Consider the following 16,503-nt stretch of genomic DNA (forward strand, 5'->3'; position numbering starts at 1 on the left):
TGGAGAACAGAGTGCTATTGCTACATCTAAAAACCTGATATAGAAGATCATTTCTTTCCCAAAAGGCTTTCTCTAAAAGTGGTGTCTTTGCAGGATTTTTTAGAATGGTAAGTGGCATGAGGATTTTTCGAGATCCTGAAAACCTTTTGGTCGAAGCTGCAGGAAAGCAAGATCTTGAGACACCTGAAGCAGGCGTTCCTGGGGTTCAGCACTGTCCCATGCTCCCCACGGCACGAGGGGCAACTCCCCACCCCTCCCCTTGAACCCTGCCTCCAGGAATCACTTAGGGCAGTTATTCAATAAATATTTGAATAAAGAGGCAAGTATGAATGGGAGACCTGACGGCATCTCAAATAATTCACGAACTTCAAGATGGAAGTGAGGTATGATCTGTCTTGTTTTCCTGTAGTGGTCCTTGAAGAACTTCTCCATGTGAGAAAATACTTTGATGATTAGACAACTTTAATAAAGACTAGCTTGCCTAAAGTGTGATGGACTATCTGAGCAGGGGTCAGTGTCTAGTAACTAAGAGTCTTTGAGCAGAGACTGGGCATACTTGTAAGTGATCATTCAAACACCAGATAAGGAGTTAGATTGAAAGTGAAAAGTGGAAGTTGCTCAGTCATGTCCGACTCTTTGCGACTCCATGGGCTATACAGTCCATGGAATTCTCCAGGCCAAAAGACTGGAGTGGGTAGCCTTTTCCTTCTCCAAGAGATCTGCCCAACCCAGGGATCGAACCCAAGTCTTCCACATTGCAGGCGGATTCTTTACCAGTTGAGCCACAAGGGAAGCCCAAGAATACTGGAGTGGGTAGCCTATCCCTTCTCCAGGGGATCTTCCTGACCCAGGAATCGAACTGGGATCTCCTGCATTGCAGGCAGATTCTTTACTAACTGAGCTATCCAAAACCTCAAAGTACCTTTCCAGTATTGAAACACTGTTATCACGGGATTTTCGTCCATCTAGCCCCTACTCACAAAGAAACTGCAGAAAGTTAGGGGTGATTACATGTTTTCTTCACTGTTGTGTCTTTAGCGCTTATACAGGGCCTGACACATAGTAGCTGCTCAATAAATATCTGCTGAGTTAAATATATCAGTAAATATCAAATTCAAAATCTATTTCTAGCACAGAATAGGTTCTAATTGTTTATTCCAGTGACCTGAATCAAGCAGCTAGTCAATCAAAAAAGGGCTGAAAATTGAGCAGTAAACCGCCTAGTGAAAAGCTGTGGTCAAACATGCGAACTAAGCACGTGAAATTGAACTGCTATCAGCTTTTCAGACCAGAGAGTCTGGGGTCAGTATGAAACTGGATCAGCGGGGTCCTGGTAGGAAACTGGAGATTCACTCGGCTGGTTCAAATGAGAGGTTAATGAAGGGGCTGCTCCATGGACTGTGGTGTGGCCATGGGAGCCAGCAAGGAATGCGTGGCACCCAGAGATCGAATCAATGGCAGGAAACCTGAACCACTATTCTCGGGGATAACCTGCAGTGACTCCGATGGCTCAGGGAACAAGGAAGAGTTAGGAGAGCCCCATGAGAGCTGGAACTGTGGAGACCAGGGTGTCTTGGCTGTAGCCACTGCTAAACCCCAGATGCTTCATCAGCCAGGGCGTAGACAAAAAAGCGTCTCTTTCCTTCTCCTCCTGCTCATAATACTGGTGTCTACTGTCAGCCAAACCCAACTGGAAGCCAGCCAGCAGGGAGTAGGGCGGGTGGAAAAAAATGGGAAAATGGGGGTGGGGGAGAGTCTGCCCACAGGGAATCACCTTCACATAAATTTTTATTGTATTTTTCAATTTTACTTTAAATTAAATTTAATTATTTATTTATTTAAATAAATACTTCTTTAAAGTAGAGTCTAGATCACAGGGGATAGTGAGGGAATTCCACCCCCACCACCACCATTTCATCCCACCTCTTCTACAGCAGCTCATATGAACGTGCTGGCTTTTTCTCCTTTCTCTCTCTCTCTTTTTTTTTCTTTTTTCTTTCATCTAATACTGGTAAAGGACTCGAAAAATTTTATTCAGAATAAACCAAAGTAAATTTTGTGACACTTGTTTCTTGGCCTAATTAAGATTAACCCTGTAGCCTAACAGACAGGCCTATTTCCTTTCCTTTGTTCTGTTAACATAAACAAGTTACTTCACGTACCTCTGTGGGAACTGGGAATTAGGCAAGTGTTTAGACGCATAAAAACTCTCAGCAAGTTTGGCACTCAGCTTGGATACCAAGTAATTAAATACAAGATGAAAGATGAATCCAACGGCGCTCGCTCTCTAAGATTGAAAGGGAAATGTGAGTGCAGGCAGCCTCAATCAGCTTGATGTTACTGTCAGTGTGAAGTTACTATCAGCTTTTCATATTGCTTGAAGGGCAGCTTGAAAACAGTGGGAGAGACCAGTCTAGGAAAATAGAGCAAATGTTATGGACACAGTTCTTGTTACATCTGAGCTGTTGCTTCATCATGCTCGTCACGCTTGTCATTGTTTATCTGATGCTTGTGCAGTCTTGCCAGACAGGAGCTTCCAGAAGGCAAAGCCACGTCCCTTCAGTGAGCCCAGCATGGAACCTGGCATTAACTAGGTAGGTTACGAGGCTGAGTCAGTGGTGGCTACTCTTCATTAATGTAGAGAGAAGGTGTGAAGGGAGATGGTCAGCAGGTCATTGCTATGTGTGCCAAAGTTCTGAAAGGCAAACGCCAGGACACATCAATAGACGGGTGTTTTGAGACCATTGTAATACCATAACTAAGATGGCAGCCTCATTGCCTTCTTTGGTTTAAAACAAACAAACAAACAAAAACCTAGAGAGTAATAAGCCATTTCAACTCTGTTAACAGAGAGGAGTAAGTTCTGCCTTCCTGGAGTGGACTCTGTACTTGGCCTTTTACAAATTTCTTCCTGAACTAGGATTGTCCTTGAGAATTGGTTCAGGAAGCTCTAACCACCCCACTTCAGTTCTGGAAATTAAATAGCCTCCCCCTGGACAAATCCGTTTGCTCTCGGATCATACACCTAGAGGTTCAGCTGTCAGCCACTGTGATGTTGAAGGTAGCCTCCAGATTAAAAAAGAAGACTGATGGTGGTGATTTTAAAGGGTGGTAGCTGCTGGGGTGCAGATTCTGAATGAGCTCAGAAATGATTCATAGCCACCGTGGGTATCTTGTCCATATCTCCTTGGCAAGCTTATGTCCTCACCACTATTACTTTGGAGAACTATTGCTCTGAACCCACTATCTTGGAGTCTGCAGGATGGGGTGCAACTGGAGATGTCCAGCTGAGCCCTGCCCATCACTCCATCCTCTTGGAGCTATCATAGGAAGCCTGGCCAAGGGGGCTGCCTCTCTCTTCTCTGCCAGGATGTGAAATGGTTTTGCAAGCTCACATAAAGGTTATGAACCTCCATGGTTGTCACTCTGCAACTATAATAGATTCTTGTTTTAATTACTATTTTGGAAAATACTGCTGCAGGATTTCAAGAGAGTCTCCAAGCCCCTTCTAGAAGTTCAAGTACATTTTTTGAAAGAGCATTTTCAAAAGTATAGATTGTGCTGAATGCCTTTAGTTATGAATGGATTAGATGTGCGTTATCTCCCAGAGAAAAATGTGTCTGGAAACAGTCTGCATTCTTAGGGGGATAATTAGTTCATTGTGCTTAACACAGCGAGTCCTCCCGTGGTGTCCTTAAAGATAGGACTGATCTAGTATTGAAAGCAAAAGACTATTTGTAACATATTGCTTGCTTGATATCTAAAAATTGTTCAGTTCAGAAATAACCAAGCCTTGATTTCATCATCTCTGGACAGTAAAGACCAAAATATCCTAATAAAAGAACAGAGTGAAAAACAGAGCTAATGATTATCACAGGGACAGAGAAGAGAGCCCATGGAGGAACTCCTGAAACAACACAACTTTAGAGTCCCCGGGATGTGTGTCCTTCCAGGCTATCTCGGTTGGTGTTCATGGCGAACTGGTATATGATGGAGAAGTTGAACTGCGACTTGATAGGCAAGGTAAGGGTGAGCCAGAACAAAGTGTTGTGAATTTGTTGTTTGTTTGCTAAAGTTCTTACCATTATACCTCAGTATGGACATTTTTGTGCAACAGAGGGTGAGAAATTATATTTTCAGTTGGATAACTTGAGTACTGATAACTATTGATTAGGCTTCTCAGGTGGAGCTAGCGGTAAAGAATCCGCCTGCCAGTGCAGGAGATGCAGGTTCAATCCCTGGAGGAAATGGCAGACCACTCCAGTATACTTGCCTGGAAAATTCCATGGACAGAGGAGCCTGGTGGGCTACAGTCTATGGGGTCACGAAGAGTCAGACATGACTGAGCACACATCTCTATCTCTGTCTAACTATTGATTATTTATAGTTTGGTTTCTCTTGTTAGATTCAATACTCCAGGATTAACAAAAAGTACTCCTTTCATTTAATATCCCCTTGACTTGAGGGCTTTCATCTGCCTTAAATGTGTCTTTTGCTTAAACGCTTCTTTGTGAAGACAAAGTTGCTTATCATTAAAGTTATTTCACTTTGAAAATAGTCCTTGAAAAAGAAAAAAAAAACAGATTAGCTCTTTTGTTTGTTTAACAGTTTGGTTTATATCACAGTAGCAAGGCAGTTTATAGCTGGTAACACTTTCTCGGTGGAGATTAGCTTGAAATAGTGTATATAGATATTTAGTAAACGAAGCCTCCAAGGCAGAAGGGTGTTAGTACATGATATCTCACTTTCATGAGGAAGGTCATCGTCCCAAGGGACATCAGTGGGACACAAGACACCTCTTGGCATGAAACTGACTTTAATGTTTAGCACATTTATTCTATGGCATGAGCTTAGAAAATGTAATTTCATGCCTTTTTCTTTCAAAGAAAAAAGTTCTAATAGACTAAAAATGTATATTTATTTGGAGTAGGCAATGGAAAATTGCCTACTTGCCTGGAAAATTCCATGGACAGAGGAGCCTGACAAGCCTGATGGCCTGCGTCCATGGGGTCGCAGAGTTGGACATGACTGAGCACAAACACACAAATATATATTAAGGCTCCTTTGTCAGTGGCCTGTGCATTAGTAAATGGTTGGTTTTACCATTTGTCTGGGGAAATGTCACAATGGTGATATCTTAAATCACAAAATAAACAGGTCTCCTGGCACCCAGCTTTTAAATTGTTATGCTCGATATATAAAATATTAGTTGTGATTTGAAATACTTCCTTATAACTTCTAGCACCTTTGTATCTGAAAATATAAGATGATTGTTTAAACCTGCCTTACCCAGTATAGATGATATGAGGCAAAATCTTTCCTTGAATCTGAAGAATGTATGCATGTCTCTGCCCTTCCTTCTTTTTCCAGGCTGCTCTTTCATCCTTCATTGCCCAGCTTCTTGGAGCTGTTGCCTGGCTGCAAAGTCAGCAAACCTGTCCACTAGGTCAGACGCTGTCGAGTCCCCAGAGCTGCGTGTTATCTGCACTTCCTTCCTGCAGTCTCCCAGCCCTGCCTCCCAACACCCTTCCTGCCTCCTTCCTAAAAGACCTGCATGGATCCCAGAAGGAGGTTCAGGCTTATGAAGCCACTGTGGCAATGACCCTGTAACCCTTCCCAGGGAACATTAGAGTTTTAACAGACAACTTTTACCTTAAACCAAAAAGGATTTAAAAAAAAAAAAAATTTTTTTATATGGACGATTTTTAAAGTTTTTAATGAATTTGTTACATTATTGTTTCCACTTTATGTTTTAGTTTCTTTTGGTTGCAAGGCATGTAGGATCTTAGCTCCCCAACCTGGGATTGAACCCACACTCCCTGCATTGGAAGGTGAAGTCTTAACCACTGGACCACCAGAGAGGTCCCAACCAAAAAGAACTGGTTTCTCTTAGTGGACTGGCAGACTGATTCTGGGAAAGGATGTTTTTAAGTAACAGGGCTTTCTGGTCCTCCTCCAGTTAGGCCCCAAGACTGGCCTGCACTTGGCTTGCTGGCTGGTGTGTGTCCTGCTGGCTGCAGGCATGCCCTGTGGGTGCTGCTGTTCTACCCCTGGGTCTCCACTCCTGGCGAGGACACTGCAAATGGCTCCTGAGCTGCCCGTAACTAGAGCTGCAAGGGAATTAATAAGAACTGCATCCCAGTGAGAGTGTTTTTCCCACCTTGTTGTTGTTCAGTCACTAAGTTGTGTCCAGCGCTTTGCAATCCTGTGGACTGCAGCACACAAGGCTTCCCTGTCCTTCACCATCTCCCAGAGTTTGCTCAAACTCATATCCATTGAGTTGGTGATGCCATCCAACCATCTCATGCTCTGTCGCCCCCTTCTCCTCCTGCCCTCAACCTTTCCCAGCATCAGGGTCTTTTTCCAATGAGTTGGCTCTTTGCATCAGGTGGCCAAAGTATTAGAACTTTAGCTTCAGCACCAGTCCTTCCAATGAATATTCAGGTTGATTTCCTTTAGGATTGACTGGTTTTTATCTCCTTGCTGTCCAAGGGATTCTCAAGAGTCTTCTCCAGCGCCACAGTTCTAGTGTACTAGGGTACTAGCATCTGTGCCTTTTACTTGCCTTGGGATTAATTTTGTTGCATGGACAGAAGTCTAGTGGCAAGACAATCGGGCAAGGACTTCCCTGGTGGTCCAGTGGTTAAGAATCCATCTTCCAGTGTAAGGGACTAGGATTTGATCCCTGGTTAGGAAACTAAGATCCCACATGCTATATGGCATGGCCAAAAAGAAGAAGCCAAGAGCCTCTGCATATACCATCCCATCCCATCCCTGAATGTGGATCTCTGTGTCTCCCACATGAATATCAAATCTACAGCATAGGAAGCTTCTCTGCTCTTTAAATTAATAATCCAGGGTAGGACAGAGATGATTAGAAAATAAGCATAAGACCACATGACTCTCTTAAGTGTAATAAACAGTCATTTAACAGATGGAAAGAGCAGTGGCCTGGAGTGGTTGTGGGAGGTTAGATGAGGCTCGTAAGATTTCAACTGACTCTTAATTAGGCATAAAAAGAGAACTTGGACACAGGTGAGGTGGACGTCATTTTGGAGGGCAACAGAGGTCACCATGGAGGACAGACAAGGGTTAAGAGAGTCCAAACAGCCCAGGGAGGGTCCTTCCTCTCAGACTTTTAGCATCAGTGATTTCCATCAAACTGGCAAATTTGGGGGGAAGGCGGATTATTGCAAGTTGTCTTCTGAACTGACTGATAAATTTCCATCAGAATGGCCCACTGAAGTAACCCTGTATATAATCAGCTTTATATGAGAGGAAACGGGCATTAAAACAAATCATCCTATTATGTTGTTAGTTTAAAATCACTTAATAGGTATGATAGAAATAGCTATATTAAAGATGATCAGCTAATGTTATTTTTTATAACCACAAATGAATGCTTTAAGTGGAACTTCTATTTAAAGGATTTTGATGCTCTGAAGTAGTTTAGTTTTAGCTATCTATACATGGGCATAACCCAAACCTTGAATTTTAGCTCCACGGTGCAGTGATATCAGTTTTCAAGAACATTTTTGTACTTCTGAAGACCTTCATCTAAAGAACTCAATATCTTTCTCAAATATGAACTTTTGGATCTTGATATAAAAATAGATTTAGCATTTTGAGAAAGACAGGTAGCCTTAGGGAAATGGAAACCCAAAATAATTAGAAGTTCTTTCCTACTGAACTGTGCACAAACTAAACTGTTTGTCTAAGAAATGCCTGTAAGTTTACATTTTAGCTGTTTGTCTTCAGATAGATTTTTCAGTACTGTTTTTAAAATACTCAGGCTTAAATGTGTTCTTGTGTAGCCTTGTTTACTTGACACTGTATTCATTGTCTCGTTAAGGGAAACTAAGGATTCAAACTTCCGTCCACGGTGTGTTATTCTCTGCCCCACCTCCACCCCCAAACTTCACTTTAAAACTTATGGGAGACATGTGTCCACTTCCTTGGAAACAGACTTAAAGTCGGGAGGTGCACTTCAAAATAGCAGAGCTCCAAGATCTTGCTGCTTTTGTGGAGTGTAATGAGAACGGTGGCTGGAGCCAGGAAGGTAGAGCCTGAGCAGCTGTAGGCAAGTGTGGGCTGTATTTGATGTTCACAAAAGAATGTCAGTGGCAGGGTGTTGCTCAGCGAAGTGTGCATTTTCAAGTTACCCACAGTGGTGTCTATTGTCCTGTTTCTCAATTGAATGATGTCATGTTTCATTTAAGGCTCTTAGTGATGCTGAAGTCTGTGGTCTGCACACCAGGGGGAAAAAGGCAGGCAGAAAGTTGCCAATCAGGTTTTTGTAAAGCCTTTGTGTGTTGGGTTTTGAGAGATAAAAGCTGACTCATGCAATATTTCTGCGGAAGGAGCTGCACAGACTAGTAAAGGCTTCTGGTTTTACCTGACTGAGTTCCCAGTGAGGTCAGTGCATCAGCTGAAGGCAGACGACGTGGCTCCGCCTGGGCAGAGCCCAGGTAGGAGCAAACGTGGATGTGTCTGGGGAACCGATGCTCGACACCCTTGGTCCTTCCTGCTGGAGCAGCCGAGCCCAACCGCCTCGGTGAGAAACTGTCGTGGAGATTTTCTCCACCACCCTGTGCAGGACCAGCTGCTCGCTTGAATATATTGCAAGTGTTCTGTTATTATTGCTATGGACTGAAAAGAGTTCTCCAATAATAGAATTAATCTAGAAGGTGATTTTTTTTTTCCTCCCTCTGAACTGCAGTCTGCCTTCAAAGGTTTTTGTCTTGTTTTGGTTTGAATTTGATCTCCCCTTAAAGTTAGGTTGAAATAATCTAGAGAGCTTGATGTTGGTGACTCTGGGGAGAAAAGTAAAACCTAAGTGTTCATGCAGTGACTGCTGAGTATTTTCATGTGCTTTCTTTATGAGGTTGACGCAGGTTAAGCTGGGGAACAAAATAAATGTTTGCAAACTTTATACTTAGCAACTGTAGTGATGGAATCTAGTCTGAGTCTAGTGGTCACCAAAGTTGACCGAGTAAATGCAGTTTCCGTGTTGAATGCTTATTGGTAAGAAATTCTTTTGTTAGGAGGAATAATTGGAGAGAAAAAGGCATGGATTGTAGTCAATGCTGTTGCACAGTGGAGTCTGACTTTTATTTTGCTTTTTATTTTAATTTAGTGATACTAATATATTTGAGAGAAGATGTATATATTTGGCATTCCTTTTCATTAATCATGTGAACATAGAAATTAATTCTTTTCATTGAAAATATTTAAATATTTGTTACACACTGATGTTGTGATTTTTAGTTTCTTTAAATAACTTTTGCAGATTATCAAAGTGGTACACATTGAGGAAAAGTGGTATTGAGAGGTAAATATCAAAGGAAAAACCATCCATTCTCCTACTTTGAAAAACCAAGGTCAATATTGTATTCTGCATCTTTTGAATCATTTTTCTAATGTGGATAATAAACAAGTGGCATTTTTAATTCAAATTTAGGATCACATTGTACTTATGTTTTATAAACCACCCATTTTACCCAACTGTCTATTATGACCATTTTCTGCCCTTAAGGATTTGAAAGGGCATGACATTCAATAGTTTTATATTGTACTTTCTAGATGGATTTATTCACTCAGATCTCTATTGTTAGACGCTTTGAATTCTCTTCCTCCTCTTTTTTTCTCTGAGAAAATGTTTAGTGTACTTTAGGGATGGTTTATTTTCTCAGAGTGCTATTGTTAGTTACTAGGGTTTCTCCTTCTCCTTCCTCCTCCCTTTTCTTTAAGAAATGTTATTTAACCTACTCCTGCCTCTCAAGTGAGCAGAGATGTTTTGGGAACTGTGCATGCTCAGTGCAGAGGGAACCTGTGCATGCAGCTATCATTGTTGCATTACTGCCTTGAGACCGATATTTCCACAAAAACAAAAAAGAAGCCAGAGCATAGATTGTGATTGAGTCTAAGTGAAAAAAAAAATAGAAGTTTTTTAGCCTTTAGCAAAGTCAGTGATATATATATTTCATCATTGAAGACCTGGCATTAGTAGAATGTAGAAGACAATTGCTATTTTGTGGTTACTGCTTGTCCTGTGATTCCAGCTAGGAATGGACCTTGCAGACGTGGCATCCGTGTGACTTGGTGTTTATTTCAGGGTTGGGATGGGACCTGGGGAAGTCAGCTAGTCCAGCTGCCTCACTTACAAGTGAGGAAACCAGAGACTCAAAGGCTGCAATACAGTGACTTCTCTGGTGGTCCAGTGGTTACGATTCCATGCTTCCACTGCAGGGGTGAGGATTCAATCCCTGGTCAGGGAACTGAGATTCCAATGCCAAGCAGTACAGCCAAAAAAAAAAAAAAAATTGCAATACAAACCTCCATGGTACAGAGCCAGGGCACAAATGCAAATCTTCTATAGGAGAGACGCCTATAACCTGATTCCTGGCTGGTCCACTGAGCTCTTTCTGTACATACAGTTGGGCATATATTCATTCATTCCTATACACACACACACACACACACACACACTACTGGCACATTGGGATTGTGCACTTTATACAAGTAGCTTATATTTAGTGCATCATTTGCTGATCTCTAAGCACTTTTTCTGCCCTATTCTGTGAATCTATGCCATGTGTGCTTGACTCTTTGCATCCCCATGACTGTAGCCCGCCAGGCTCCTCTGTCCATGGGAATTCTCCAGGCAAGAATATTGCAGTGGGTTGCCATGCCCTCCTCTAGGGGATCTTTCCAACCCAGGGATCGAACCCAGGTCTCCCACATTGCAGGCAGATTCTTTACCATCTGAGCCACTAGTGAACCTATAACCAAGTATCAGAACTAATGGGCCAGAAATCAGAAACCATAGTCTCTGATTCACAGTTCAACTTTGAGCATGATGTAACCTAACCTATCTTTTTTTCCCATCCATAAAATGTTCCAAAAGTAATGACATATGTGAATGAACTGTGAGGCTTTGTGTGTGGGGTCAAGGGGAGGGAAGTGTGTGTTTCGTTTTTTAAGGATAATTGTCGTAGAGAGTTAAAGACCTGGCATGTATGGTAAGGCTGATCTGTTATAATAGAGGCTGTTCGGGTTATCTCTTGCTGCATTACAAATCACTCCAGAGCCTAGTGGTTTGGAACAACAACAATCATTTCTAATCTCTCAAGGTTTATGTGAGTCAGGAGTTCAGAAGAGGCTCAGCCAGGTGGTTCTGGCTCAGGGTCTCCTGATGTTGCAGCCAGATATGACAGGGCTGGGGTCATCTCTAAGGCTGTTCTTTCATACTGTCTGGTGCCTGGGCCAGAAACACCCAGTCTGTAGGGACCAGATCAGCCAGGGTTCCTTGTGGTCTCATTCCCTGGTTTCTCCAGCATGTCAGTTTTAGGATAACCAGACTTTTTTATATGGTGGCTCAGGGCACATCCGGACGCACTTATTGCAAGGCCCTTCTGTCTTCGTGCTGTGCCATATTCTAGGGCTTTGGGGTCATGTTCATGGCTTGGGCAAGGTCCCCTGCCACATCTGGGTCCCAGTGGAAAGGGGAAGGATGTGGAGGAATGATGTCTGATGCTGGAGAAATGGACCACCAGAGGGGCACGTATCTTTTCCATTGGTGAGAACTTGACCACATGGCCAATTCTAATGGCAGGGAGTCTGAAAAGTGTGCTCAGCAGAAACTTTGTTCACGAGGGAAGAAGGGGAGTGGGTTTTTGTGGACAACTGCCAGTCCCCCCTCAAAGTGACAACATTTTAGCCCTGCTTTAACCCTGCTCCATCATCACCTTCACCTCCCCCACTAATTGATCTTCCAAAGCAGATAATAAAAATGAAAATGATAATAAAAATGGGGGAAAAAAGCCTTAAGGTCCCCTAGGTCCTCTATTTTTTTAACTTTATATTTTCAATTGGGTTAAGGCAAAATGGTTGTCTGAGGAGGACTTACAAATAGCTGAGAAAAGAAGAGAAGTGCAAGGCAAAGGAAAAAAGGAAAAAAATACACCCATTTGAATACAGAGTTCTAAAGAATAGCAATGAGAGATAAGAAAGCATTCCTCAGTGACCAATGCAAAGAAATAGAGGAAAACAATAGAATGGGAAAAATGAGTGATCTCGTCAAGAAAATTAGAGATACCAAGGGAACACTTCATGCAAAGATGGGCACAATAAAGGACAGAAATGGTATGGACCTAACAGAAGCAGAAGATATTAAGAAGAGGTGGCAAGAATACACAAAAGAACTATACAAAAAGATCTTCATGACTCAGATAATCACGATGGTGTGATCACTGACCTAGAGCCAGACATCCTGGAATGTGAAGTCAAGTGGACCTTTGGAAGCATCACTATGAACAAAGCTAGTGGAGGTGATGAAATTCCAGTTGAGCTATTTCAAATCCTTACAGATGATGCTGTGAAAGTGCTGCACTCAATATGGCAGCAAATTTGGAAAACTCAGCAGTGGCCACAGGACTGGAAAAGGTCAGTTTTCATTCTAATCCCAAAGAAAGACAATGCCAAAGAATGCTCAAACTACCAAACAATTGCATTCATCTCACACGCTAGCAAAGTAATGCTCAAAATTCTTCAAACCAGGCTTTAACTGTACACGACCCATAAACTTCTAGATGTTCAAGCTGTATTTATCCCATCAGAGGAACCAGAGATCAAATTGCCAACATCCACTAGATCATTGAAAAAGCAAGAGAGTTCCAGAAAGACATCTACTTCTGCTTTATTGAATACGCCAAAGCCTTTGACTGTGTGGATCACGACAAACTGTGGAAAATTCTTCAAGACCACCTTACCTCCCTCCTGAGAAATCTGTATGCAGGTCAAGAAGCAACAGTTAGAGCTGGACATGGAAAAACAGACTGGTTCCAAATCAGGAAAGGAGTACATCAAGGCTGTATATTGTTACCCTGCTTATTTAACTTACATGCAGAGTACATCATGTGAAATGCCAGGCTGGGAATCAAGATTGCTGGGAGAAATATAAATAACCTCAGATATGCAGATGACACCACCCTTTTGGCAGAAAATGAAGAAGAACTAAAAAGTCTCTTGATGAAAGTGAAAGAAGAGAGTGAAAAAGCTTGCTTAAAACTCAACATTCAGAAAACTAAGATCATGGCATCCAGTCCCATCACCTCATGGCAAATAGATGGGGAAACAATGGCAACAGTGACAGACTTTCTTTTTGGGGGCTCCAAAATAACTGCAAACGGTGACTTCTGCCAAGAAACCTAGACAGCATACTAAATAGCAGAGACATTACTTTGCCAACAAAGGTCTGTCTAGTCAAAGTGATGGTTTTTCCAGTAGTCATGTATGGATGTGAGAGTTGGACTATAAAGAAAGCTGAGTGCCGAAGAATTGATGCTTTTGAACTATGGTGTTGGAGAAGACTCTTGAGAGTCCCTTGGACTACAATGAGATCCAACCAGTCCATCCTAAAGAAAATCAGTTCAGAATATTCATTGGAAGGATTGATGCTAAAGCTGAAACTCCAGTCCTTTGGCCATCTGACGCAAAGAACTAACTCATTAGAAAAGACCCTGATGCTGCGAAAGATTGAAGGTGGGCAGAGAAGGGGATGACAGAGGATGAGATGATTGGATGGCATCACTGGCTCAATGCACTTGAGTTTGAGCAAGCTCCAGGAGTTGGTGATTGACAGGGAGGCCTGGCGTGCTGCAGTCCATGGGGTCGCAAAGAGTCGGACACGACTGAGCAACTGAACTGAGCTGAACTGATAGCCAATTAACAGTTGTGATAGTTTCAGGTGGACAACAAAGGGACCCAGCCTTACATATACATGTATCCATTCTTCCTCAAACTCCTCTCCCATCCAGGCTGCCATATGACATTGAGCAGAGTTCCCTGTGCTATACTGCACTGCCTTGATGGTTATCCATTTTAAATATAGCAGTGTGTACCTGTTCAGCCAAAGCTCCCTAACTATCCCGTCTCCTCATCCTCCCTTAGGCCCTCATTTAACCAAACTGACATACCTGTGCCCTCAAATGTCGAAATTCTGGAGTCACCACTTAGCTAAGACAATTTAGCCAATGCATTAGCTGCGTTAATTAAGATTATCTATTACAACTCAATCCTTGCCTAACTGCAGGAGCCATTGTACTTCTCAGTTTTCGCTGACTAACATAGGAATCAATTAGTAAATGATCTGAATATTTAGTACCAGACTTTACAGCTCAAAGAATTTTTTGATCTTCTTGCAACCCCTCACCTCTTGTTTGAATAAGAACATTTTTGCAAAGCACCCCTTCTTATCTTTGACTTTCTTATCCAAACTTTGCTTTACTGACTCTTCAGCAGTAATAAGATCTTTTTTAATTATTTATTTTAGAAAACGTTTAAACTTACAGAAAATTTGCTAAGCTAGTTTGGGGTTTCTATACACCCTTCATCCAGCTTCCCCCAGTCCTCACATCTTGCACTGCCAGAGTACATTGGTCAAAACAGAAATTAACATGGTAAGATTTTTTTTTTAACCTCTTTATTACCAGAAAGCTACAAATAAGAATGAAAACCATGTTGCCTGGATTGAACACTCAGAGCAGCAAAGAACAGGTTTAATTGTAGTCCTGGATCTGCTATTATTAATAATACAGAATCATGTTATTTTAGAAAACCAAGAGGTAGAAATTCACATTGAGATCCGGTGGCTTTTATCTATTGAGCCCTCCACTATTATCTCAGAGATGGGTAGAGGAGGATTCCTCAGATACTTGGTACTATCTTTGAAACATATAAATGAGTACTTCTTATAACTTAGCTTCCCTGGTGGCTCAGACGGTAAACCGTCTGCCTGGAATGCAGGAGACCCAGGTTTGATTCCTGGGTCGGGAAGATCCCCTGGAGAAGGAAATGGCAATCCACTCCAGCACTCTTGCCTGGAAAATCCCATGGACAGAGAAGCCTGATAGGCTACAGTCCATGGGGTTGCAAAGAGTCAGACACGACTGAGCGACTTCACTTTACTTTACTTCACTTTTTTATCTTTGACTCTTAAAAATTTGTGTGTTTTTGAATCATGAAATCAGTTTACATCTTTAGGGTCTACTGAAGACTTGCTGTGTATTAAATGAATTTTTCTGGTTGATAGAATAATTTCTTGCTTTATGTTCCCTCTGTTTTCTCCTCTTCACAGACAGTATAATAAGGAACATAATTTTATTCATTGATCCTGAGCACTACACATTCTCTCGATGTCCATGACTGTCCTGCCAAGGAACTCCAATTAAGTATTTAAAGTCTAGAATAGCCATGAGCAGAATTTGAAAACCCTGATCACCCCTCCTCCCTTGCTGTGCATATAGCCCTCCCTTGCCTTGTAAAGCTCTCCTGGGGGCTGGTGACAGGGAGTGGTCGGTTATGACCCCATGGGTTCCCCATGTAGCATGTAAACGTGGTCAGAGAAGCCTGGACTTTTCCTGCCAATGAAAGTTCTGCTTCCCCCTTAAATCAGCCTCAGAGGCAAGTTGGAGCCAAAAAGTGCTACTTTCGATTCTGGCAGTGACATTCCAAAGGAGGGCAATTAAAATAATGGAGATTTGAGGAGCAAACAAAGAAAAGCCAAGGAATTTGAGCTCTTTCTCCTAGAAAAAAAATTAGAGACTTGCCATGAAGCAAAACGTGTGAAAGGTATCTGTGTGGGAGCTGGACAGCCATATTGTTCATTTTATTGAGGATGGCACAAGAAGGAATATTTTTTTTGTTGATGGCTTTAGACTCCAGTCCTGCTGGTTGTAAGCATCAAGCCCCACCCTGACCCCCGACCCCTGTGCTACCACCACCACCAACTCCAGGTTTACCAAGGGTCAGATGAACCAAGGCCCTCGAGCTGGGAAAATCAGCTTATTTAGGGTTTTCATGGTCAAAAGAGCCACTGACATAGGCCATTAGCAACAACTGGCAAGTTCTCCTACGTTGCTATATTATTAGCCCTGCGTTTGAGATTTGGTAAGAGAAACAGGTTTTGAGAAGGAAAGCAAAGCAAAGCAACAAATTACCCAAGTGTTAACACAGATGGACATCTTTCACGCAAAGCAGAGGATAAAGCTTTCTTGCTCTTCAGTTTTCTCTCTGGGTGTTTCAGTTTATCATGGGAAACCAGCCACCCCAATATCCAGTACACAGCACTTGTCTCCAAATGCTGTTGCTGCTAACTCATAACAATATTGTGCATTAATGAGCAGAGTAAAAAAAGATAAACTTCAAACTGTATGTACCTTTTCATTCACTATTATTGGGACAAAGATTGATAAGGAAGTTAAGTTTAAATATTAAATATATATAATATTTAAAATAGTGTTAGTTGCTCAGTCATGTCCCACTTTTTGCAACCCCATGGACTGTAGCCCGCCAGGCTCCTCTGTCCATAGAATTCTCCAGGCAGGAATACTGGAGTGGGTTGTCATTCCTTTCTCCAGGAGATCTTCCCGACCCAGGGATGGAACCCAGGTCTCCTGCATTGCAGGCAGATTCTCTACTGTCTGGAAGTGAATGTATATTTCA

At 42.2% G+C, this 16,503-nt stretch overlaps 1 protein-coding gene across 5 annotated transcripts in view; it reads left to right on the forward strand.

Annotated features, from left to right (window-relative positions):
* PLEKHG1 (pleckstrin homology and RhoGEF domain containing G1) overlaps nucleotides 1-16,503 on the forward strand; it is a 249,265-nt gene that overhangs the window by 122,222 nt on the left and 110,540 nt on the right. The window contains exon 1 of one of the 5 annotated variants that reach the window (XM_061428307.1): nucleotides 3,923-4,023. The exons of 2 other annotated variants lie outside the window; for them this stretch is intronic. Coding sequence is in view for 1 of the 3 variants with exons in the window: in XM_061428305.1 (XP_061284289.1) it covers nucleotides 8,485-8,554 (70 nt within the window). In the remaining 2 variants the exon portion in view is untranslated. Of the gene's footprint in view, nucleotides 1-3,922; nucleotides 4,024-7,975; nucleotides 8,060-8,081; nucleotides 8,555-16,503 lie in introns of those variants that run through there. 2 more of the 5 variants (XM_061428308.1, XM_061428305.1) reach the window with 2 other exon arrangements.

The sequence above is a fragment of the Bos javanicus genome, chromosome 9 (assembly GCF_032452875.1).
Source record: "Bos javanicus breed banteng chromosome 9, ARS-OSU_banteng_1.0, whole genome shotgun sequence".
In the NCBI taxonomy this organism is placed as follows: domain Eukaryota; kingdom Metazoa; phylum Chordata; class Mammalia; order Artiodactyla; family Bovidae; genus Bos; species Bos javanicus.